Source organism: Poecilia reticulata, chromosome 4, assembly GCF_904066995.2.
Source record: "Poecilia reticulata chromosome 4, P_reticulata-male-v2, whole genome shotgun sequence".
Classification (NCBI taxonomy): Eukaryota; Metazoa; Chordata; class Actinopteri; order Cyprinodontiformes; family Poeciliidae; genus Poecilia; species Poecilia reticulata.
The window spans coordinates 15,443,274-15,468,551 of record NC_088833.1 but is presented as its reverse complement, the minus strand read 5'-3'; the positions used below and the strand labels follow the sequence as shown (position 1 = coordinate 15,468,551).

Here is a 25,278-nt window from a genome sequence, read left to right as displayed (position 1 = left end):
AAGGAGAGGAAACGTATTCCTGTGTGGCTGACGGAGCATTTGCTGAGGCAGGAAGAATTGTGTGTTTGCTTTAATACAATGTTAGCTTTTCTTCAATTATAAGCTCACACGTTCAAAGCGGCTGCAGAGAGAAAGAAAAATACAGATGTGAAAAGAAAGAAAAAAAAGAGGCATTTCAGCATTTGCTGAAAGAGATTTGAATCCAGCGCAGCTCTTCATTGGGTCTTCAGCGCACCACCTCATCCCACATCGAGAAGCAATTTTACAGCAACCGTAAAATGCAGTCCAGTTAGTAGAACTGTCTCTTATTCATTCCGGCACTGCACACAAAGAGCTGTACTGTAGCTTTTCGTTTAAGGCTCCGAGCAGAGATCCGACAGTGCGCAGACACTCACTGGAATTTGACACAGCTGCCCCCATCTCTCTAGTATATTTTCAGTGTCAGCTCTATGTTCAGCACAGGTCACTGCATCTGTAGATACTGTACCAACCATTGGGATATATGATGAAGACGGCGCTGAACAAATACCACCCTGCCCGAACACGAGGCGAGCTTGCAGAAATTCCTTCTCCCTCGGTTCGCACAAGGGTAAAGCAATGCTTCGAGCAGCGAGGGTGCGAGTGTACAGCATATGTGAGGGATACCACAAGCTATTTTCTTTTTTCACTTTGTGCAAGGAAGTCAGACTCCCTGAGGTCTCATTCTTCTGAGCCCCTCTGATGGAGCAGGAGATAATAATGTCATGACCAGTAAATAATTGCATGCCTTTTATGGGACATATGTCAATAGGAAATGCTATATGTCCTTCACCCTTGACGGTCCTTGACCAAACAGAGAGGTGCTTTTGCTTTTTTTTCCTCTCCTACCCTCACTTACAGTACCAGCCGGTATTTACAAAAAGCAAACAAACCAATAAAGGACTTTTGGCCCTTCCTGTGCAGAGAAGAATAACACACACACACACACATTTATATATATATATATATATATATATATATATATATATATATATATATATATATGTAAAAAATCTGATTAATAATACCATGGCTCTGTGATTAATCATGATTATTCGCAATGCCTGAAATTTTAAGTTTAAAAGTTTAAATTATAACTATGCACGTAGTTGTGCAAGCTCCTCCTGCTGCTCTCCAACCAACTAATATGCAAGAAATTATCAGATTTTTTTTTTTTTTTCTTCAGAAAATGTAGTCTCCTAGTACTCAACAGCAACTAATGGAACTTTACTCCTTTACACATGCATACAAATGGTAGCAAACTTGTTCAGGAGGCAACTGACAGATAAGACCTAATTTATTTTCTAGCTCTTTGGTGCCCCGCCGCTTTGAGATGCTGCCCTGGGCAGCTGCCCGTATAGCCCATATCAAAAACCACCACTGTATGTTTTCTAAATATGTTTTATTGTTTCAAATCAAACATATCTGAAGATTTTCCATTTGGATTTTATTTTAAGGGTATGATAGGAAAGTTTTCTGCATATATTTGCAAGCCACATTTTTCTGATTTTTTTTTATTCATGCATTGTGACCAATATGTTAAAGCAGTCACTGGAATATATATCCTTTCACAAACCACTGTAAAGGATAAATCAAAAGCTCCTAGATGATACAGCTCTAATATGTCTGCACATTTTGATTGAAGTACTTTATGAAGTCCTGATTCCTGTCAGGGACAAAGAGCCACAAAGGGGTTTGGATCCTTCAAAAATGCGTCTTTGTTGCAGAATTAACCTGTCATCTCTGAGGAAACAAGGTGAAGAAAAACAAATCCTGCTGACTTTTCATCTCACTTTGACCGTCCCACTTCCTTTATCTCCTCCTTGCATCTCTTTCATCTCACTTGCTCTCACTCGCTTTAGCACTCTGAAAGTGTACGTAAATAAAACAGCTTACCATGATGATAAAGGTGACTGGTCCTATAAAGCTCCATATGAAATGATTGTCTACACTCAGCCAACACCTGTGACAAAGAAACAAGCAATTTAACATACAGCACATATATATATATTTTTTTTTTTGCAGAAAATATAATGCTGGGAATATTTATCATGTAGACTTTTTATTAGGCACTTTTAAGAGCTCCTTGTGCATTGAACGTGATTACATTTACACAAAACAGAGAAAAGACCCCAAGTAGTCTTTAGCAGCAACGAGTCTTTGCTGTGATATGGTCATTAATCTACGTAAAAGGCTTCTGCACAATGCTCTTCTCTTTAAGAGAGCATTTACAAACAAGAGGTCACAGGAGGGTCTTTGAGCAGAGAGGCATTAATGTAGCTGCACCCTCTGGTGAAACCACAGTGTTGGGTCTGTCAGCCACTTTCAAATGACATGAAAAATTGAACAGCTGCCCATCCCTGGCAAAAAAGAAGCTTGAATGTTTCGGTGTAGTCTCCAGGGGCAACGCATAAGGTGCTGGCAAGAGATGATGAGTTGATTTCTTTTCAAAATCTGCCTCACACAGACACAGCAGGTAGACTCTACGCAGCGTAGCATCCTGCATGTCAGCTTTGCTGTTCACAGAATGTGTGTCAGACAGCTGCACTTACGCTTTGTGGGTCCCGTAGCTGCCGTAGTCGATGGCTGCCGAGACGCCGACCACGATTGCCGGGAAGAGGTACCCCGACACATAGTAGTACTTTTTTCGAGAGTATTCGCTCTCAAAGACCTCGACGAGCATGAGGTATAGCTGTACTCCCTCCAGGCACATCCAGGAGAAGGAAGCCAGGAAGAAGAAATGGAGGATTCCAGCAATGATGGCACATCCAATCTGAGAGCATAATTACAGATTCAGAAAATAAATTAATGTCAGACACAGACAATACAGTGGTCTTTTCTCTCTTAAGGATTTCTTGTTGTTCTTGTATATCACACTTAGATGTTTTAGACCATTAAACAAACGATAATCACAGCTCTTAAGTGATAATGTCTTTTATTACAGATTAATATTTTTGCCTGTGTGAAAAAGCAATAGCCAAACGATATTAAAATTAGTAATAACTGGTTGTGCCCCCTATGGCACAAACAATTGTCGTCAACTGTTTGTATTTCCGGCAATACGTTTTTTACATCTCCGTGGAGGCATTTTGGCCCACTCATGATGGCAAAATTTGCTGTCATTTCTAGTCATTCCACAGCATGTCCGTGAGATTTACAATTCAGCTTTGACAATGCGACAGCATACCCTTTATTACTGATTTATTTTTATTTTTTTTACAGTCATTGGAATTTGCCAGTGTGCTTCAGTTCACTGTCTTGTTGTATTGCTCAGTTTTGCTTCAGGCCACACACTGATGCCAGGACATTCTCCTTTGGAATTTTTAAATAAGTAGACAGAGAAATGTATAGTTATATCAATTGCAAGTGTCCCAGGATTTAAATAGACCTTTAAGCAATGCAATGTGGTGGAACATCTCACTACCACCACCGTATTTGTTCTGTAATATGTGCTACTATGTTGTGCTATGACCTTCCAAAACATTAAACTGTTGCCTCACAGGTCCACAGAATAGCTTAGCAAAAGGTTTTTTTTTTTTTTTTTTTTTTACCAAATATGAGAACTTTTTGTGTGAGTTTTGGTCTGCAGTTGTTTTCACTTTGAAGCTCTTTTATTGATGCCGTTTTTGCCCATTCTCCTTGAGCATTACCCATAACCGAAAAAAGGGATATCTCAGTGCTCTGGTTTCTTTTGTGAATTTTTGGATGAGTCCTCAATGAATTTTTTGGAGGAATTTTGGAAGATCCACCAATTCTAACAAACAGCATCATGGTTTCTCACATGTGGTTCACTGGACTCCAACGGGTTTAGAAATTACTTTTCAGACTGATGGACTGTCAGTGACTTTACTTTCCATCTGTATTTAAATGTATTTAATTGAAAAATGTGTTGCTTTTTGAGAACATCTATCTTGCTTCCTAATTTGAGACAAATTCTACTTTCTTTCTTCATTAACAATCCTAGCAGTATGTAGGCCTTGGATTACCTAATTTTTATTTAATCTTTAGTTTACCAGGATGAAAAAACCCCATTGAGATTAAAACCCTCTTTTTCAAGGGAGTCCTGGCCAAAGAAAATGAAACAAAAAACATGACTAATCTAAAGATAATTAAGTAATATTTTCCTCCAAGGGACAGGTTGGTTTGGATAGCATTTTACCCTTAAGCTAAATTAACATTTGAAAATTGTTTTCGGTGTACTCGGGCATTTTTTATTTCCGTCTTATATTGCTTTTGAAATTCTGAAACAATTAGATGTGATGAAACAAACAAATGAAAGAAATCTCTCAGGAGATATAAACTTTTCATGCCTGTAAGTAAAACCTTCATAAGAGTATAGCTTGTAGAACCGTCAGAAGCTCTTTATTCAGAGCTGTATATCAAAAAGGCCTATATTTTAGCACACAAGGAAAACATGGCATTTACCATTTCTGCTACTCTCACTCAGCAAAACGTAAATCAGTGAGACTGATGAAAAACCCTAATGAATATTCATTCACCACATGCACAGCTCCACTTTTCCATCAGCACAGCAGAAATTAAAATGTCATGCATATTGTGAGGTTAGACTTAGAAGATTTTCACATACTGCTCAGCAATGAAAGCTTTTGATTCCCTGCTGTATGCTGAAAATGTTTTTTGTATTTGTGGAGATTGAAGGCAACGTGTGATGAAAGAAAGAAACGTATTATGGCTTAGGCATGGCAGGCGCAGGGGCTTTAAGTGAAAGAGGGCAAAAAAAAACCTGTCATGTCAGAGACAAGTGGATTAGGTTTGATATAGCAAAAGCTAAAAATCCTGTTGAAATAAATGTCCTTTGTCTTGAGGAATGAGAGGAGATTAAATGAGAAGTAATAAGTCAAAACCAAATCAATAGGGTCATTCCTGCTTACCCTGGGTTCTGTCATATCGATACCAATTAGAAATATTAACTCTGCAATGAAGAGATTAATGCACAGATTCTTGTGGATGGTGTTGCGATCGCTCTGCAGGCCCCGGAAAAAGCAGAAGGTGAAGATGCAGATAGTCAGGCAGACGAGGGACACCACTATGCCGACCCGAGTGATGACGGTGAGCAGCAGCTCGTGGTGATCTCGAACGCTGCCCTGGAAATACAACAAAACATTTTAGATTTTCAGATGTTTTTAATAAGTACTTATTATGTTTGTTGAGAAAGAGGCCCTTTTTAGTCCAGAACAGGTGAAGGCAGTCTATGGTGTGTTAAATTATGAAGAATTCTGCAAAAAGTCCTGAACTGCCTTCTAGATTCAATAATAGATTAGTTACAGAAAACACAGCTATTTTACCCAGAACATAAGAGCGATTCAACATTAAGTGGATGTAAGTGCCAGTGAGACTATTAGAAAACACATATAAAAGCTCCCATCCCTTGACAAAGCAAACTTCCAATAAGGTCCCAGGATATTACTGAGTGGGCAATGAATTTAGATAAAAATCTTCACTAAAACAAATAATCCTCTTCTCTTGCTTTAATTTATGCTTCCTTCATTCCATTTTAATTTGTTTTGCCTTTTCAAAGTAAATAATGCATAAACACATTTAAAATTCAATTTTTCCTTTTCCAGGAATCTAATGAAATGTCTTTTCTCACAGCTTAAAAGCCTCTACGGACTGAAATATGCCATCTTATGAGATCTGAAACAAAGACAGTTATCTACAAATATTTCTTTAAAAAAACTACAGGTCATCAAATGAAAACTAAATAAGTTAGATAGAGCCATGGTTCTCAAATTGTGGTGGTATTACTGGAAGTGGAAATTGGATTCCCATAAACGGTACTCAGAAAGAAAAGATGAAGCATAAACTGGTAAAACCAGCCCCTTGTTCTATTCTTTGCTTCGTATACAGAGTCTGGACCCTCGGCTACTGAGAAACGATTACTTGCTGGAGGCGTGGTCTCTGTCTCAGTTTACCGAAAATTGTGTGCATTGGAAACAGCCCTTTGGGGAGTAGAGCTACGACATCTTTACCAGCAGTAAAATGTCATAAAGATTCCTCTGACTTTAATTGCTCAAAATTGGAAGTGTGGCCAACAAAGACTGAATGGCTCAACCCTACATAGCCAGACTACAATTCTAAAACAGCTCAGAAAATCCATGCCATCATTCACGCCTCCTCCTTCTGTCGGCCAACTTGTTGGGTTGAAATTCAACTGGAGAAATCAAACGCAAAGGGAGAAATTCCAAGACAGAAACTGAAGGGAGAATCGAGCCGAGTTGGGTAGGCAGGCAATGGCCAAGCTACATCAACTACATCAAGAAATTATTGTATAATTTCTTGTCCTCAGAAAGCATGACAAGAATTGTGATTTATTGTGATGAATAAGAAACTGTAATTGATATTTGCAAACTGCAAAAACTGACTGTATTGTTAAGATGCCGACTTTTGTTGTTTAACACAGATGTACTGCCAAAAACAGAGATAATGTAAAAATGCTTTTAATTGTTATTTTTATATTTATTGCAATTATTACCACAAAACCTAAAGGATAAACTGCAAGTCCATCTGGTTTACCATTCCCACAAATGAAACCTAGCGGAAAATTAACAGAGAAGCCCTAGTGAAACTATTCTTAGTAACTTAACAATAACTCACTAGATTGAAGGAATTTTCAGATCCCTCAAGCAACTCTTTTCTAAACATATTTTGGGTGTTTTTTTCCCCAGTTATTGTAACTCTCAAAGCACTTTTATTCTCCCCTACAGTGTCCAGTCCAATTACATGCAGAGGGACATTTATGCAAATTAGGGCATTAGATCATTTAGTGGATTCAAGCAACTTTTAAGACAGCCAATAGTCACAATTTGTACCGAAAACTAAGCAACAGTGGTGACAGAGAACCAACCAGTACAGCTCATGGCTGTTACAGCTGCACAAAATATGTTTCTATTGAACAAAGATCAAGCAAAAGAAATATGACAAAGAATTATTTTTTTTATGTGTGTCTGTGAAGTGGAAATACGCTGTTAGAAGTCAAGACTGTCATTGTCTTTGCTTTGTGCTACAATATCAACTACTGTTTTTATTTAGAGTGAGGGTGTTTCAAGAGTTATCTCTTGAAGTCAAGAATCTGATTGCTCATCATCAATTTACTGGAGTAAAGACTTGATTTGTTTTGTCCTCAAAAAACAAGAGGTCACATAAAAAATGCTGATTTAGTTCAACGTTTTTGCTGTTGAACTAACATTTTTGACGAGAGCATAAACTCCTATCTTTTGGGATGGGAGTTTATGTTGTATGTAATGATGTTCAAAGTACTTTAAGCTCAGAAATGTTCTCACCCTGTCAGCTTCTACGCAGGAAAAGCCAGCAAGCCTCGCGCAATGAATAAACATTTTTGTCTACAAGGAACTAAAGAAATAGAACTGATTTTTTGAATATTTAAAAAGAGCCCTTAATACTGTATTTTCATGTCAATCTTACTTGTGGTACATAAATAGCCCAGATTTAATAGAGGTGGTACACAGCATACAATACTTGGAAAAAACTAAGTTAGACAAATAAATAAAACATACTGAAATTTCTCGATGCGCCATAAGAATGGCAAAGTTGGTGAGATGGCTGCATGCGCAGGTGGTGTGCGTTTTATTGGAGTCCAGAAGTTTGCAGCCTTGGGTGGACCAGTAGCCCATCATGCTCCTCTCAGAGTAATTCCAGAAGGAGCAATTGGAGTTGAAGTAGTGCTCCATCTGCAGATAACAAGAGATATGGTTAAGTGTCCAAATAATTGACTTCCTCAAATTGAAGCACATGTAGAACACGGAGGCCATTTACCCCCTGCTCATACAAAGCATTTTTCTCCACTGATATGGATGACGATTTCTCTTTTTCTCTTCACAGCTCTTATGAAGCAATTCATATGTTGTGTCTCATTTGGCACATGCTTGCCAAATCTACCCAAGCATGGTTGAGTATATGAGGCCTTAATAACAGCGAGGCATAATTGTTTGACGGCATGTCTTTAGAATTGCACAATTTCTCTGATAAAGAATAGAGTCACGCATGGCCCTCTGGGAACTCTAGTGACAACTTTAAAAGACAAAAGATAATTGGTGCTCCAGTAATTTCATCCTAGATTGTAGGGCTAATCTAGGAGTTAATTTCCCCCTCTATAAAAGAAAATGGGAATCATTTATATCCCAATGTTGATTAAAGAATTAGTTTTCATTAAGAATTCACTTAGGTTCTAAAGACTCCTTTAATTTGATGTTCAGTGACTTAAATAAACTGCCGACTGACCTAGTCAGACATTTACAATTCAAATTGCAGATCTCTGTCTGCTGGCTGTCCCCCCTCAGGTGTTTTTTCATTTGACCCTTCATTCATTTCTACAAAGAGACTCACGTCAATGTGCTGCAAGGTGAAAATGACGGGGTCATTAATAAACACCCGGCTGGACTCTTTGTTGATCGAAGCAGCGATGATGTCAGAATTGACAGCCACCGTCACGTTCCGACCGTAGGCCTCGTTTGCCATCTTGATGGTGGCATTTTCTGTGCCGAGGAATTGGCTCAGGTTTTTGTACAGCACAAAAACTAGCTTGGCAACTCCTGCAGAGTGAAATAACAAAAAAAAGAGAGAAAAGACAATTCAATGAATGATCTATACATAAAACAGCAGCAATAAAATATGGAGATGCAACAATTCCAAACATTAAATTTAAACACCTAGGTTAATACTAGTGAAAATAAATGTAAAGTTTTAAACAAAACAATCAAATCACTAGGATAAAAATGACAGGTAAACACACAGCTTCTTACAAATGTATTCACATCCCTTTGAACCTTTTCAAACTTCCTTAAGTTACAATAAGTAGGACGTATTATTGATATTTTTCTGTGACAGACCAACTCAAAGTAGAGAAAATGTGTGAAGTAAAAATAAATCAACATATTGATTTAAATGTTTACCTATTCATCTTTGCAAAGTCAGATTTGCTGAATAGTATCTTTATGTCAATTTTTAAGTTCCGCTGCAGATTATCAATTGTATTTAAGTCAGGACTTCGCTATGCTCCAGCTATTAGCTTAGGATAGTTGTCTTGCTGGTACGTAAGTGAGCATTTTACTATAGTCTCTTACACCTTCTACCAGCTTTTCCTCCATTTAATAAAGTCCAGCCATCTTTCCAGTAACCCTCCTGAAGAAAAGTCTCCTCTTAACATGATGCTGCCACTACCATTGTTTTCTACAAGAAGGCAAAACACTCAGAGTTTTGGTTATTTCCGTTTCCATTACTGGGCTTATGTTAAACTGCAAACAGGAAATCTTGTAGCTTTCTTTCCACGATTGTCCTGTTTAGGGTGATTTGATTTATTAGCTTTCAGTGACTCATGTACTGAAGGTAGAAAAAAAAATCTGGCCCTGTAGTAGATGAGCAGAGCATCTTCTTCCACATGCTGTAAACTGCATGGATTGTGAGAAATTGTCTATTGGACTTCTTATGGCTTTCTTTCCATAGATGATGTTCTTTTTGCTACCTGTCCATAGCTATCCTGTTGGAAAATTCCTGAGCTGTGGATCTCCGCAGCTCCTCCAGAGTTACAATGGGCTTTTAGCCTGCTTCTCTCGTTAACACTCACCTTGTCTGGCTTCTCGTTTTATGTGGTTGGCACCGTCTTTGGAGGTTTACTGCTATGCCGTCATTTTTCAGACTTGCAGAGTGTTTATTTAAGATGTTTGATATTGAAATTAAACCTTTACATACCACTTCCTTTACTGGTATCAGAGCAAAGGGAAGTGAGAACAAATGCATGGCAAATTTCTAAATTAGTCTTTATTTTTCTTTAACAACCAGGCAACATTGTCCTTTCCACTCAAGTATGTTGACTTCATTTAGTGTGTTGTACTGTGACAACATGTACAAAAATGTCAACAAGTATGAATCATTGAGATTTACTATATTTGTGGTTGAAATCAGATAACTCAGATATTTTTTCTTTTAATGCCGCGACATGTTTCTTCACATTCTCATGGAAACATGAAATGCTGCATATTAACGGAACAGATTCAATTTCCTCCAAATCATTCTCTTTGTAAGGCTCACCATTTCGACTATTGAGCTTGACGGTGTTGGCAGACAGCTGGATTGAGATCCCACTCTTGCTGGACTGTGGAAATTTAAAGTCCTGGACTTGGCCGTCTGTGCTGAGCACATACACATCCAAGACTGCCGGACACAGAGATTGGAGAGGGATTGGTTACAAGAGAAAAATTAAGAAACAGCAGGGAAAAGGATATCAGTCATTCAAGACTCTTTGACTCGGATTCCACAGGAACAGGAAAAAAAGAGCAAAGAACATTAATACCAGGGCTCTTTTTTTAACAGACGTTCTTACACAAAATGTTACAGTATGCAGAGCAAAGGACACATGAATTGTCATGTGAACACTAAATCTTGGCAAGAGTGAGCAATGCAATAAAAATGTCAATCATAAAGGAATAGTTTTGTCCCCCCAAGCCTCAAGTTCATATGAATAAAACAGCTCTGAGGAAGAGAAACCTTCCCCTCGATGGTGTAACAATTGAAGAAAATGAGGGAAGGAAGAGGAGCCTGTGGATAAACAATGTAATTTTTCTGACTCCGCAGCAGGCTAATGCTCACATTAATGTATAGAGTTACAAGGTCTAGACGCATACATTTATAAAGTAAGTGTGCGCAATCAGAGAATCCAGTCTATTTAATTGTCTGATATTCATCACTTTGTCAGTAAGCGACTCGTTAAACTTAATATGCACTTTTTTTCCTGTTCCCCCAGGGGCTCCAAGGCTTATTATGAAAACAAAGTTCTTTTTTTACGAGGCTGCTTTGTTTCCCTATGTCAGGAGTGACTCTTGTAATGAACAGAACATAATCAAATTAACTGAGATTGCACTGATCGCAAATGCATCTCTTTTTTACTTACTTATATTGTCTGCAGGAACCTTGACAATTGCAGGCTCCATGAGGTTGTCGGCGAGGACAAAGGCACCCTCTTCCAGAGTGTCCAGTAACATGGTGGCGGCATGAGTTTGCTCTGTGCTGTTCATGTCGCGCCATGACTTTAGGGCCTCTGGTCGCAAAAGGTTGTCCACCGTGTCTACCATGGCCTGCGTCAAACCGGGTAAAACAGATTACAAAGATAAAGGTCTCAAACCAAAAAATAAAATAAAACAACTTACTTTGTATGGGAAATATCAACATGCAAACACTGAAATGAATGAGAGTGATGAGAAATCATATTTTAAGGAATTACAATAAAACATATCCATATCTCCTGAGCCTTTCCATGTGTTTTTTGGGGGTTTTTTTTGCACAAACTTGGATGTATTTTTTCACAATTTGTCCAGATCCTTCAGGATCCTGATCAGCCTCTGAATCCTGAATTCACTTGGAAGTCACTATTCTCTACGCAAAACTGTCACTGACCCGGGGCCAGCTGACCAGCCAAGCCCAAATATGAACTCTTATTTACTCCACACTGCACATAGTGACCGAATCACATTGCACTTTTTATTACCATATATAATTATATATCTATTAGTATGTGTGACTTTTATAAATTCTGATAGTTGAGCTATCATTATTGAGTCCATTTTGTCCTGTATGTTCCTTGAAATTTCCTCTCAGAGATAAAAGTTATATGAATTGAATTATATCCATTGATAGTTTATGTGATAAACCAACACAAAATAGTTTATAACTATGAAGTGAAAGTGAATAATTGGTTGTTTCCAACATACTTGATAAACTATATATATTTTTTAAAAGTTTGGCATACATTTGTATTCATATTATCTCAGATATCCACAGCTCAGAAGTAAAAAGAAAGACACAATGTTTCAGCATGTAGAAACATTGTGGTGCCAGCTTTATGTTGTGGGGATGATATTCTTGTGTTAAAATGGCCTAGTCAAACTCCATAACTAAATTCAGTTGAGAGAGTCTGCGGACTAGAATATCCAACTTTCTAATGTTTTTAGTCTAATTTGAAAATACAAATGTAAAAAAAAATAAATAAATAAATAAAAAATCTGTTTTTCAACATGCAAGTCAGTAGAGATACATCCCAAAAGGTGGCTGGACAAAGTACTGGCTGAGGAAGGAATGATTACAAATGCATAACTTTTTTAATACACGAGTGACTTTTTCACTTCATGACTGTCAATAACTCACAATAAAAGAAACTGACACTTGTGGTTGTAACATGATAAAATCTAAAAGCTTTCATAAATCAATACTTGAATAAAAATATTTATGCGTGGCCAAGTTCTGAAAACAGACATTTACTGAATTAAAAGACAATTTCTTTGAAGTTGCATTTGCCCTTATGGACAAACTGCTAAAAGAGACGCACAGGCACATGACTGATGGCAGGGATTCAGTTTCTGTTTCAAGGACATTGCATCAAGTCAGACACTTTGGATCGCAGTATATTGAGCCAATCAGGCCTGTCTGATAACAGGATATTAAGAGATTGTCTGATGAAAGTAACAGAGGCTGCTCTCAATTAAAATTCTATAATTGCAAAGCTCAGTATACAAAAGTACAACCAGTCATTAAGTAACTCTCCAAAAGGACGTTAAAAGGTCAAGGATATTTGAGTGATATGCAGTTGTGAGTCTGTGTCCAGTGCCAAATCACTGAAAAACTCAGAGGAGACTGAGAACAAATTTAGACTGGGTCATCCAGACAATCCGGGGTAAATTCAGGAAATAATCAAATCAATGCATCTAATCGCGCAATCAATGCCAGTGACGTCTGGTGGAAGGAGGGCGGGGTAGTTAATGTGATGTTGTGTCAGGTATGGCAGATGTCAGATACTGCTGCCTCAACATTCCCTGTTCCAGATCTTCTCCTGGTTCATTAGTTCAATAAATGTTGAAATTTGCAACGTTAAGGCTTTTCTAACGGTGTCACCATCCCTGAATTCAAATTTAGGTGTTGTGACATGAACAATGATGTTAAATGGGTGGATTGTGGTATTTGCTATGTTCAGTTTTTCTTCTCCCCCACTCCCCCCCACCACCCGCATTTCTGTTGGCTGCCTAATTAGCTTGATCTATTTTAATGCTCTCCCAAAGGAAAGATTTGGAGGGGCGGGTCATTGAGGACAGGTTGTTCCTAATGCATGAGGGACATGTGAGGACAAAATACTTCAATGTTTAGATGTTGATAAAAAAAAAAAGGTTAATATAATATTTGACTTGTGACCTCTAATAAACAAATGGAGCTGCAGATAAATATGTGTCCTTGTAAAATAACTATCACCATTTATACTTTGCATGCAGTGAAAGGGTCAGGTGTTGGCACTTGATAGAAAACATAACAATAATGAATCACATCTAAACAAGGAAACATTTTTACAAGAGCTCTCAGAAAACGATAAAAAAAAAGGCGGTGAAACCTTCATCAAATGAAAAAAACGAAAGGGATGAAAGAACAAAGTATCTCTTTGAGTTGTGGTGTTGTGCATCCGGGCGTGCGCCCCTCAGAAAACGCAAGGAGGAAGTGAAGAATGAATGACAAAAACCATCATAGTCGTCAATGCAGAGAGGTGAGAGCAACACAGCAATACATTCAAAATAATAGAAATAAAATAAATTTGTAAGAAGCGCTGCCCCAGCAACTGGAGATGTCTTCTCCTTGTCTCGGAGCACACTTTGAGTACAACTGCGGCTGCGTGTCAATCAGTGACTCAGAAAAGCAGGAAGCACAAGAAGGAGGGGGGTAGAAGGGGTAGATGAAAGTGCAGTAGGTTCATGCTGCTGGACTTGGGCTGGGACACATACAGCAAGTATGGGGACAAAGGGAACAGCAGCAAGCAGAGTGGGCAGAAGCATTGCTTCAGTACCTTCATGTATGCCCTGCATGTCCGTTCTCGTTTTTGAAGCTTTGTTTTTATTTTTTTTTTTAAAAAGAAAAAAAAAAAAAAGAAGAACAGATGAGAGGTAATTTGCACTAAATCATTTGTTTGGATAAAAGATGGGTAGAAAACAAAGACATGTCTGATATATGGATGTACAAACTTTTTTTAATAAATGAGTGGTGCAGCCACTCCCCATTGCCTTGTGCCACTGACCTGCTTATGAAGAGGTCTAAGAATAAAAGTGCTGCGGCTAATATTCATTACATGCTGCATTTCCTTCCCCGCTAAGTTAGCACATCACAAAGAATTTATGCCATCATATTTTGGCCATTAAAGTAAAATCAATGTTATGAAACACAGATCTGCAAAAAAACAGTAACCCCTTTCTTTTCTGTTTTTCCATCAGTCGGCTGACCTTCTCTCCCATTCTTTTCAAATTCTGGAAGTCTTACAGATTTGCTTATCTTGACTAATTTGAACATTGACTTGCCTTAACAAGGTTTAATCTTGACAGCTAACATGCTTTTTGTCTATTCTCTTGAGAATAGATAGGAAGGTTGACTTGGATTCTGATGCATAAGGAATTGACGTTTTGTTGTCATGGTTACCTTATTGAAGCTTCTTCCGGCAGAATCCTTCTCACTGGGCCTGTACTCCTGCAGCTGAGCATCGAGGATGTCCACCAGCTGCTCCATCAGACGCACAGAGGAGCTGACATCACCAGCAAATATCGGGCCTTTGGTGTGCTTGGCTAACTCGTTGGCCAAGTTAGCTGCATTTTCACCACTGCGGATCTGCATTGGAAGAGATTGAATAATGAGTGCAAAGACAGTAGAGGCCAAGGCTGTTTTCAGCCCGGTGTGTAATATCAATCACTATGCGAGTGAGCCCCATACACCACTTTTACTGTACAGTCACTTACAGTGCATTGCAAATATATTCATGTTCACTAAGTTCTTTTGGAACAGATCAACACTAAGCAGCTCATACATATGAAAAGTGGCATTTATTTCTAGCCTTTCCTCTGATCCTCCAAAACAAAATCGACTGCAGCAGGCTGAAATCAGAAGTCACATGATTAGTAAGTAAAGTTTACCTAGCTCTAGTTCTGTGAACGCCCAAGAGATTTGTCACAGAGAATTGGTTAACAAACTTCATCAGATACAAGAAGAAAGACAAGTCAAAAATTGATCTGTGGAGAAAATTTAAAGCTGGGTAGGGCTATAAAATATTTGACCAAACTTTAAACACCTTACAAAATGAAAAGATAACACCAAACTCTTAATCTACTCAGACTAAGACCTCAATCTAAATAGTTGGATTATGCTTTAGAAATGCTTAATGCACTTAGCAAAGTTTAATAAAGTAACTAAGAGCAAATTGGGGTTTACTGAAGTCCGACATTGCGTAAATATTGCTGATATGTTACTATTTACTATGAAATAAAAAAAAAAGAAAAAAGCATGGACAGGAAAAGGCAAATGTTTTTTGTACCTGAAATTTACTGTTGTAAGATTTCAATTAGTCAGTAAACAAAGCCTTAATCTGCAATAATAGCCTTAGCTGGAATCCCAGATTAGTATCATTCTCAAATGTAGTCAGGCAAAAAATAAGTCCGGGGGGCGTTAAGGGAGAGGGGCAGGAAGAAAGTCATTAAAATTATCGCTTAAAGTTTACCATGAAGAATTTATAGGAGACAGCAAACATCTGGGCGAAGGTGCTTTGGTCAGTTGAGATCAAAATCAACCCTTCTAGTCTGCATGCATGCTACCACTGCACATCACCTCATGAATGCACTATATTCAATGTTAAACATGCTTCTTACAGTGTTGCGATACACAGACTTAAGACCATGTTCACTAACAATACAAAACCCTTAACAGGCAACCACATTTATAATTCAGTATGTTAAAGTCTATTCAAATTAGAATGACTCCAAGTCCAGACCAAAATCCAATCGCAAATCTGTAGGATAACTTCAAGATTCATGTTCACTGACACTAATTTGCAAAAAGGTGGCTGTACAAAGAATGTACTCAAAGAGTCTAAATAAAACCGCTTCATACTGATCAGATTTGTTTACTAAGCAAAAAATGTAAATGTTCCTTCCATTTTAAAATTATTGACATGATTGTCTATGCATTAACATTTGTGGTTGTAATGTGCCAAAATGTGAAAAAGCCAACATGGGTATGAATATATCTGCAAGGCACTGTACATCGCTTTTATTTTATTTTTATTTTTAAAAAAGCTTATTTTACAATTTTACCCGACCTGAGATAATGTTTCACACCCCTGAAGAGCGGTGTGAAGTAAATCACACACAATCTTTGTGTGATTTACTTAAAATCACACAAAGATTTTAAGTAACAGCGGCCTTTATTTGTTCTAATCGTCACATGATAGTGACACAATCAATCCAGATGCACATCTACATTATTGTATTGTCCTGTTTTCAGCAACACATTCCACTTATAAAAAGAACAGTGAAGGACGCTTGAACAAACCTTCTGGGCCAGCTGGTTGACCCAGTGGGAGGTACAGTTGCTAAGATCAGGGCCCTTTGGGTGCCAGTCCCCAGTGGAAAGAAGACATAAATAAGATGCCGTGCCTGGCAGGAAAAACAAGGAAAGATTCGTCAGGTTGAATCAACTCAAATCACAGGCTGTTTTCCAAAAATGCATCCACAGGACCACAAAGGAGAAAGTCATTCAAATGTTTTGATTTCTGGAAATATTTGTTTTCTCCTTTGCATGCTTTTATGTCAAAGTAGCAACTGTTTCTTGTCTTCTAATCAGTCCTGTGTCTGACAAAGTCTAAGCATGATTTCAGACACAACAAAAGAAGGAGCACAGGCCTCCATGTAAGCTCAGAGGAATACATGTGAGCCCGCTTTCTCTCCGGCACAGTCATTACACATTACCTAATCAAATTTAGACCTAGAATTCAAAAGCTAAAAGCCTTACTCTGTACCAAATTCTTGTCACTTAGCTCAATAGCAGCTTCCTTTGAAAATAAAAATACACTGGTATGCAGGGGTATCAGCCAGATCTGACAAACTCAGGGATGTTTTCTTGAGATGCTTAAGGTTTATCGTACACAGCGCGCCCACATCCCTGTGGTGAGACAAAGCCCTGTTTACCGCGTGTTCCCTTGGGACAAGGTCGCTCCACCAGCATGCCCCTCTGGGTCTGAGGCCACATTATGTCTCTTTTCTCAGTAGCCTTGCAGAACCGCTCAGGTAAGGGGAAGGACTCCAGAGGCGGAGGAGAAGTCGTCTGTGGGATTACAGGCGGCTGCTTGGGCGCTCGCCTGCTGCCCTCCTTAAGCACCGTTGTGGTAGTGTTGGCCGCACCCCAGTGTGCTGTGGTTGTTGTAGTGACGGTCGTAGTTCTCTGAGGCTGTGTGGCTGTAGTGACTTCCGACAGAGGCGGTGCTGGGCAGACAGACGGGGGAGAGAAGAGAATTATGATTTGGTTGAGCACTGACATTTGTTGTGTGCAGCTCAGCGGAGAAACCATGAGATTTATGAACTGTGCTTTCAAGGGAGACACATTTGTACATTTAGAGAAAATACAAAGGAACAGTGCATGAAAAATAACAACCAACAGGTGAAGCTACTTGTTGGTCAGTTCAGCTTGTTTTTTTTTTTTTGGAGGGGGGATATTTCACATGTATAATGTACACATTTTTAAAAGCATAATTGGAAAGTTTAAAGGTTTGGTTCGCTGTTCTTTCTAGGGCTACACAATATAGTGCTAATATTTTATCAGCAGATTATCAGTGTGTGCAATATTCACTTGGCAAAGCACTGCTTGGCGTCCAATAACTGTTGACTAATATATTCCAAGTCTTATGAACCTGCATTTTAAAAGCTAATGTGATATTTACCCAGTTGGACAGAGCATTACGGAAGCAGATGTTCACACTAGACACAAATGACATTGCTCAAAAATGCTAAGGCCACAGAGTGATGGAGGCCTGGATGGGAAAGAAAGAAAACAGGCAATTATCTCAACTCATTTTGCTACCATCATTATTATCGCCATAATATTGTCGCAATATTGTTTTTGCATGTAGTCCCAACTATATCTGTTTGATATCAATACAGCTGGTACAGGGAATTACAAATTCACACTCCTTGAAATTGTTTTCATTTTCTAACAAGCATAAATGTATTTTGTAGGAAATTTATATTACAAAACACACATTAATTAATAATAATGATAGCTTTACACATCTAGAGACTGAACTTGCTGCCCAATCTTATACCAGAATAGTCTATGCTCAGACAGACTGGATAGAAAGTATCTGTGAAAAATAAATGTTTAATTCTGACAAATGTACTTTGATGTAAGTTGTTCCATTATAGATCTGTTTGTATGTTCAGCAGCTCCCCTGTCCCTGCTGAAGGAAACATTCCCACAGCATAAAGATACCAGCACCATATGTTTCAGTCAAGATGGACTGGCATTTTTATATAGATGCGCAGAGTTAAACATTTTGATATTTTCTCTAATCTAACCTCAGCATTTTACTTCTTTGTTATTATGTTCCTGACATAGCTCGTTGCATTTTTGCAAACAGAAACAGAAGGTAATTTCTTTTTCAGCAAAAGCCATTTTTTGTGCCAAGCTTCATTAAAAGCCTGACAAGAGAAACACAATAATATTCATTTATTAAAAGATTATCCAAACTTGGTTGTGCATACCTGCAAATCCAACAGACATGACATGAATCTCTTGATTCCTACTCAGACTAATTCCCTCTCAATGAGGTCTGTCAATTCCTGTGGATGAATATCTCTTTTGTTTGCAGTTTTGCTGCACACTTGATTTTGAATGATGGCTTGCAAATGTTCCTCCAAATGGCCTTTACAAAACAGCTGAAGTCAATTTCAGACGTCTGGGTTTGCCACCTCAAATAAAATCGATTCCAACTTTTAGAATTCCTAAACAGTAATAGAGTACAAATGCAGGCCACACTTTTCAGATTTACTGTAACAGACTTAATATTTCATTTTCACATCACAACTGTGTAGAACTGTGTTGATTTGTCACAAAATGTACAATAAAATAGAGTGAAACTTACAGCTGCAGCTCAAGTGGTAAGAATACTTTTACATAGTGCTGAAAACATTTTTTTTTAAATCTTAAAATGTAATGTTTATATATCCAGGGTCTCCCCTGTATTACCCCCTGCATTTTTTAAATACTGCTTATTTGAGTTGGTGAGTCTGATGAGGAGAACAGTAATTAGAGTAACATCCTTTTGGCAATCATTCCTGCCTGGAAGAGTTTGTGGCACGGCTAATTAAATTTCACTGGAGCAGCACCAACCTGTATGTATAGCCACAGTGCCAGAACATTCATTTTACAGTTTCGCTCAACCACTGATACTGTGTTACAGTGGCCATGTCGTAACTCATGCAACGCCCAGGGCAAAACCAATATATCTTAGTCTAGAGGTAAAAAAAAAAGAAGAAAAAAAAGGAAATGGTGCACGTCATAACATCAGCCACTAAGGAAAACTAAGAGGAAGTATTTTATGAGATTCACTGGAGCAGAGTGAGTAAGTCTGTATTTACATTTTATAGAAGGCAAATATAAGAACGTTTCATAGATGAAATGTTGATACCTTCCTGATATGAATCCATTCCACATCAGCAAACGCTAAACAAAACCATATTCCCCTGTCAAAGATATTTGTTGGGTGAATTTAAAAAGGATAAGCTCCATCAATCAAAGGAGGTCTGACTGGAATGTGGTGTGCATACTGAATCTAATCGTGTTTGAGCACTTTGATTTCCTCCATTAGGCTGCCTGTAGAGCATGCAGAGAAAGTGAAGAGGTGCTGTTACACTGCTTGAGTTGAACACAGTCGTTCTCAGTAGTGCCACGCAGCAGCGATGAAAATACGGATGAGAGAGAGCCGCAGTAAGAGAAAGACAGCTGGGATTCACAGGCATATCTGGGACGAGGGTAAATGAAAGGGGTTTGTGTGAAGAAAAAAAAAAATAGAGGTACGCAGAGGCAAAGGATGATGACAGAAAAAATCAGAAACAATGCAACCTTGCTCACTAAGGAATGGACAGTTTCTGTCTTTGGGTGGATTGCAGGAGAGGCAACCAGACCCCAGGCGACAACACTTCCATATCTGTTGCCTCCATTGGATAATGGGTCTCGCTGATAGCAACCCCCAATTTCCTACCAATGCACACACCCCCACCCCTACTACTATCACCATGGGCCCCACGGTGTGGATGAAAGGCTTCGGCACAGTTGAGCTGAAGGGAAGTCGCCTTTGAGGCTCTGGGCTACCTGTGGCGAATTAGGCTCTATTGACCAGAGGAGACGACTCTGTGTGCTCCCTCCTGTTGCGGGCTCGAGAACCACACAAACACATGCAGACAAACACAAGCAGGAGAATGTGAAGTTGTACACAGATGCCTTGTGGTTTTGACTGCAAGCGGCAGGCGGATTTGCCTGGCTGACTTTACCTCACCCTCCTTGTCTTTTTGTTCCTCCTCCCCTACCTGCATCTTTTTTTTTTCCTCAACACAGTGAAATGCTCAACCATAAAGCCTGTCACAGTGACTGAGAGACAACCTGTCCTTAGCGTCCTTTCGGCACCAGCATTTAGCTGGCTGGGAAAAATACTTGTTTCTGCCACACACTTAAACCCCTTCTGTGCTCTAACTCTTTGTTTTTATGACTCACAGCAGTAAAAGCAACAGCAATCCACAATAAATCTAACTTTCGTAACATTTTGGCCTAAATTTACGTACTTTTACGATACCTAGAATGTGTCAGCAGAGCATATACAGTAAGTTAATATTCTTTCTTTTAAAACATCTGGATTGGAGTCGTTTGGCAAACCTCCAGATGATCTTCAAAAATCTGTGAGGCCCTCCAAAGGTTTCCTGTTTCCAAAGTATGAAAGATAAGATCTCAGACTCCATGGGTCACGGGGTGTTGGGATTTACAACACCGACAGAAATAAAATGAAAATGAATCGCTGCATGTAGGCATGATTTAAGATAAAGAGCTCACAGCTAGAACCAATAAATCAGAGAGGCATCTACTGTAACCCAAGTGCATTCCTGCTGCATGTCTGCTAACAACTGTATCTTGTCTACTCCCTCATTCAACAATGCTGCTTGTTGTGACTGAGGATGGGGGGATGTTGGGTTTTATTGGTCTGTTAACAACTTGAATACATATTTTTCAAGCTTTTTTTAAATGTTTTTTTTGTTTGTTTGTTTGTTTGTTTCTACCTGGAGTCAGCATTGGAAACGAATAGATAATGTTTGGGTAAGTTAGCAAGAAGGTAAAAACTCAAACTCAACTCTGGCATCAGACTTAAATTAACATTAAAACTGCCGTAAAGCAGCGTGAACGCCACTGGATGAGGTTTGTGAAGGCCTTAAAAATGTCTTGAACGCATATAATTTGAAATAAAAATCAAACCCGTGTAAGATCTTCCCCTTTTAGATAAAAATCCAAAAGTGTGTACCACAGTTTTAAAGAGATTTATGTCACATCGCTCCCAAACTTTAACGTTTTCTTACTGAGATGTTCAAGAATGCAATACAGATTAAGAGTCACTCCCTTTTCGACTTGCTGCTGAGCACTGCAAGTCAGCTGGAAGAAAAGAAGGTTCCTGCTCTTTTTTCTACACTACAATAATTTACAATAAAAACAAAGTCAGCCGTCGGGGGAGATTTCTGGTAGCAAAAAAAGCAGGCAAGTCATGTCTGCAACACCTGAAGGAGAGCCAAAAACCACTCTTAACGCTGTTGTAACACTACAGCTTGTAAGCATGCAACACTTTGTCTGAGTAATTAATCAGCTAATAGTAGCTTGCTATGCAACAGTAATGAATATTCTGCATATACTTGAAAATATGTTGGTAGGTCAGTATTTGCCTTAAATATTGACCTAATACTAATAATATTTTTACTACATATAGGTCAGTGTTTAAGGCAGTAAAATATTTAGATTTTTTAATGACTAACGGCGGCGAAATAAAGAAGCCAGATAGACGAACTGGGGCGGTGGCTGCTGTGGTGAAAGAGAAAGAGGCGAGTTAAAAATCAAAGCTCTTCCAGTCTGTGTTCCGACTCGACACTTTGGTTTTTAGTCTTTGATTGTGTTTAAAAGATTGAAATGCCAGGAACAACTGGCTGAAATGAGTTTCCATTGGAGGGTGACAGAATTAGAGTGAGGAGTCCAATAGAAAAGGTAGTTAGTTGAAGCGTACTTGCATCTGATCAGATTTCCTCCAGAATGCCTGCTAAAGGTTTTCTAAGTTTTCCCTCTGTGACCCGTTTCCTCACACAACACAATTTTATGAATGTCCAACTTAAAAACTAACAAAATTTAATATTTAAGTCTATGAATTAAAACAACAGTATAGGTGAGATTCTTACAATATTTACATTTATAAAGTAAGTTTTACTTTTTTTTTAGCCTTACAGGAATAATTGTTGCGTTTCTGTAAAAAATAAAAAAAATAATAAAACTTGTTAAAAACGTCTACTGGTGTATCTCTATTAATAAGTTAAAAAGGCTCTGCATTGCAAAAGCTGTTGATATAGGTTCACACCACAGCTGAAAACAGCTGCTCTATAAAGAACCTCATTAATGAGGAATAATACGAGGCGGACATATTAGATGAAAGGGCTACTATAATCCCGTTGGTGAGGTTTTCATGTCATGTTTACGATGCAACATAATCCTCTTTCCTGCATGAAAAAGAGGCTAATGTGAATGCAGGCTATACTTCCCATTGAGAGTTGCACATGAACAATGCAAGCCTCTCGGAATGCTGCTTTTAACGTGTATGTGGTGTTGCTAGCTTGCATTTCTGCCAACAGCACAATAACCTTATTACCTTTATGCTACAGCTTGGTTCGGTTTAATCCAGTGAAAGCAGGAAGGAAGAACCTAAGATTTAAAAAAAAAAGGCCAATCCACTCAGAGCTGTTCAAGTTGATATGTTTATAAGTAGATTCTATGACGGATAGCTATTGATCTTTAAGCAATGCTGCAGAGGACATTTTTTTTGTCTGATTCATAACATCTTGTCTTCTACTGGGGCGTCAGACGTCTGACACCGCCAGATGCATTCCCTGTACAATATTCCTTTGAAAACAACAAAAGAAGAGTTCCACTGTTTGGACTATATGCAGCAAAAAGCAGGGCAGGATTCTTGATTATTATATCTCCGCTGAGCTCAGCCCAAGGGGAAGCTTCAATTAGCTGTCACGGAGTGTGAGTGCATAGACTGATATTCTCCAAAGTACAGCCAATAGTCAGGACAGGCTTATTCATAACCTCTTTGTGTGATTCGATGCCCACACACTGTTTCACTTCTTGGTGGTTTTGTTATTACCGCTGGGGTTTACAGGTCTGGGATCGATGACAGAAAACAAGATTGGAATCAAAAAGAAGAGTGTGGCTCATCAAGTGTTGTCAGAGAATATGCATACATGTACAGTGAGAACTTCAACGCACAGACACCCTCACATACGCACAATCCCCATGCTTACATGGAGTCTATCAGGATTGAGTACTCATGTCAGAATGACAAATGGAAGACGACAGCAAGTGTGTCTGTTATATTATGTCTAATAGCTTTACTGACTCTGGATGGTTGTTCATCAGCGTAATGTCTCAGGCACATTACCAGGTGCCGTTTATCTTGTGACAGAGGAGGAAATCGGAAAGGAACACTCATGAGGAAAAAAGTTAAAAGAAACTTTCCATCTTCTTTCTTACTTTCCCTATTTTCTGTGCTCTTGCAGAATAACCTGCTGGTGATATTAGGTGCAGTTTCATACAAAAAAAAATCTATCTCTCTGTTCAAAGAGAGGTAGTCTGTAAATCTTCTGTGCTAAGGTAAAAAAAACCTGTCCTTTTCAAAATATGGATGTGTTAGAAAAAAAAAAAAAAAAAAAAAAAAAACAACAGAAGGCCTTGCTAGAAGTTTTTAGCAAGCCATTGGGTCATCTGACAATTCAGGATCTTGATCTATGTTGTTGCCCAAATGTGCTTGGGCAACAAAATATAAATTATGCATTAAGAAATGACTATTGAGCATACAGTTTCTACTGTAAGGTCAACCAGTGATAAACCTGCCAGAAACTGTAACGTTCATTGTTTTTAAAGACAGGGAGTGCACCTGTGCTTATGTTGACAGGAATAAACTTCAGTGTGGATAGATGTATTTTCTGTACAAGTGAAGTGTTTAAAATGATGGGAGAGAAAGCAAAGGGACATAATACACTGTTTAAAAGGAAGTCATATTTCCTACGACAAATGACCTACGGCACGTAACAGGAAGGCTGAACACAGATTTAATCTTTGGACTAGCCGATATCTGTTATGGAACATTTTGTATTTATTAATGTTTTAAGTCATTTAGAACATTAAAGTAAAGAAACTGATCTGAAGCTTCTAGAATATACACATGGAAACTGCAGTTTCAGTAATGCTAGCTGGGCTAATCATACTAATCACCATTAAATGGTAAAACAACTAAAAAGACTCAATGAGTGTTTCCTTTGCTCAGAATATTGGTATAAACAATGCTTTTTGGAATACGTAGCTCAAACATCTGCTCGTAATACGAATAATTAATGAGCATGTAAAAATAGTGAGGATAGAACAAGTATTTTGAAAGCTGTTTCCGTTGCAGTTCGTAAATGTGAAAATTTGTATAAGTAGGTCAAATCTTTACTGTAAAAAATGCAATTAGAAGCGGGTCACAAACTTTTGCTCCTTTAAAAATAATGAAGTAATAAAACTGCTTAAATCATTCAACAAAAATGATAGGTTAACAAAAATAAAGTCTTGATCATCCTTAAAGAAGTGTAAATAACATAGCATGAATAAATAACTAACAGTTAATAAAACATCTCTGTTTCAAATATTCACTTTCTGGATGCAGCCAAATGCATCCAAGTTCATATGGAAATAGAGCTGTTACTGACTATGAAACAGTGTAATGAGTTATATCAGGTTTGTGATGCATTTGATATCTACCAATAATAAGAAAAATACACACAAAGGAAATTGGATTACACATCTTTCACTCTGGATCGCATGTGTAGCTGTGAAAGGGAACAATGCGTATGATTGCTGGTGTATCAGCAGTAAATATGAAGAAAGCTGAGAAAAAGAAAAAATCACATAATTTCCCAGGAGCCATGTCCTTGTAAAGTGTGTTCAGTACACATCCATGTCTTAGGAAACAAAACCTAATAGCTAGATTATGTTATTTACTGCCACCTCGAACATTTCGCTCTCTGACAGTGCCAGTGCGTGGATTAATATGGACAGAGGCAAGGCAGTGCACTCCACTTATACCCACGCAACTGCAAACATGTA

At 38.4% G+C, this 25,278-nt stretch overlaps 1 protein-coding gene across 43 annotated transcripts in view; it reads right to left on the bottom strand.

The window, feature by feature from the left end:
• adgrl2a (adhesion G protein-coupled receptor L2a) overlaps positions 1-25,278 on the bottom strand; it is a 124,341-nt gene that overhangs the window by 20,169 nt on the left and 78,894 nt on the right. For 35 of the 43 annotated variants that reach the window (XR_014087291.1, XM_081606328.1, XM_081606335.1 and 32 more), the window contains 11 exons: positions 17,028-17,321; positions 16,393-16,496; positions 14,494-14,679; positions 13,871-13,909; positions 10,943-11,126; positions 10,084-10,206; positions 8,383-8,588; positions 7,554-7,727; positions 4,911-5,123; positions 2,571-2,791; positions 1,915-1,981 (listed from right to left, as the gene is read on the bottom strand). Coding sequence is in view for 42 of the 43 variants with exons in the window: in XM_081606328.1 (XP_081462454.1) it covers positions 1,915-1,981; positions 2,571-2,791; positions 4,911-5,123; positions 7,554-7,727; positions 8,383-8,588; positions 10,084-10,206; positions 10,943-11,126; positions 13,871-13,909; positions 14,494-14,679; positions 16,393-16,496; positions 17,028-17,321 (1,811 nt within the window). In the remaining variant the exon portion in view is untranslated. The remainder of the gene's footprint in view (positions 1-1,914; positions 1,982-2,570; positions 2,792-4,910; positions 5,124-7,553; positions 7,728-8,382; positions 8,589-10,083; positions 10,207-10,942; positions 11,127-13,870; positions 13,910-14,493; positions 14,680-16,392; positions 16,497-17,027; positions 17,322-25,278) is intronic. The other 8 variants (XM_081606341.1, XM_081606307.1, XM_081606337.1 and 5 more) reach the window with 1 other exon arrangement.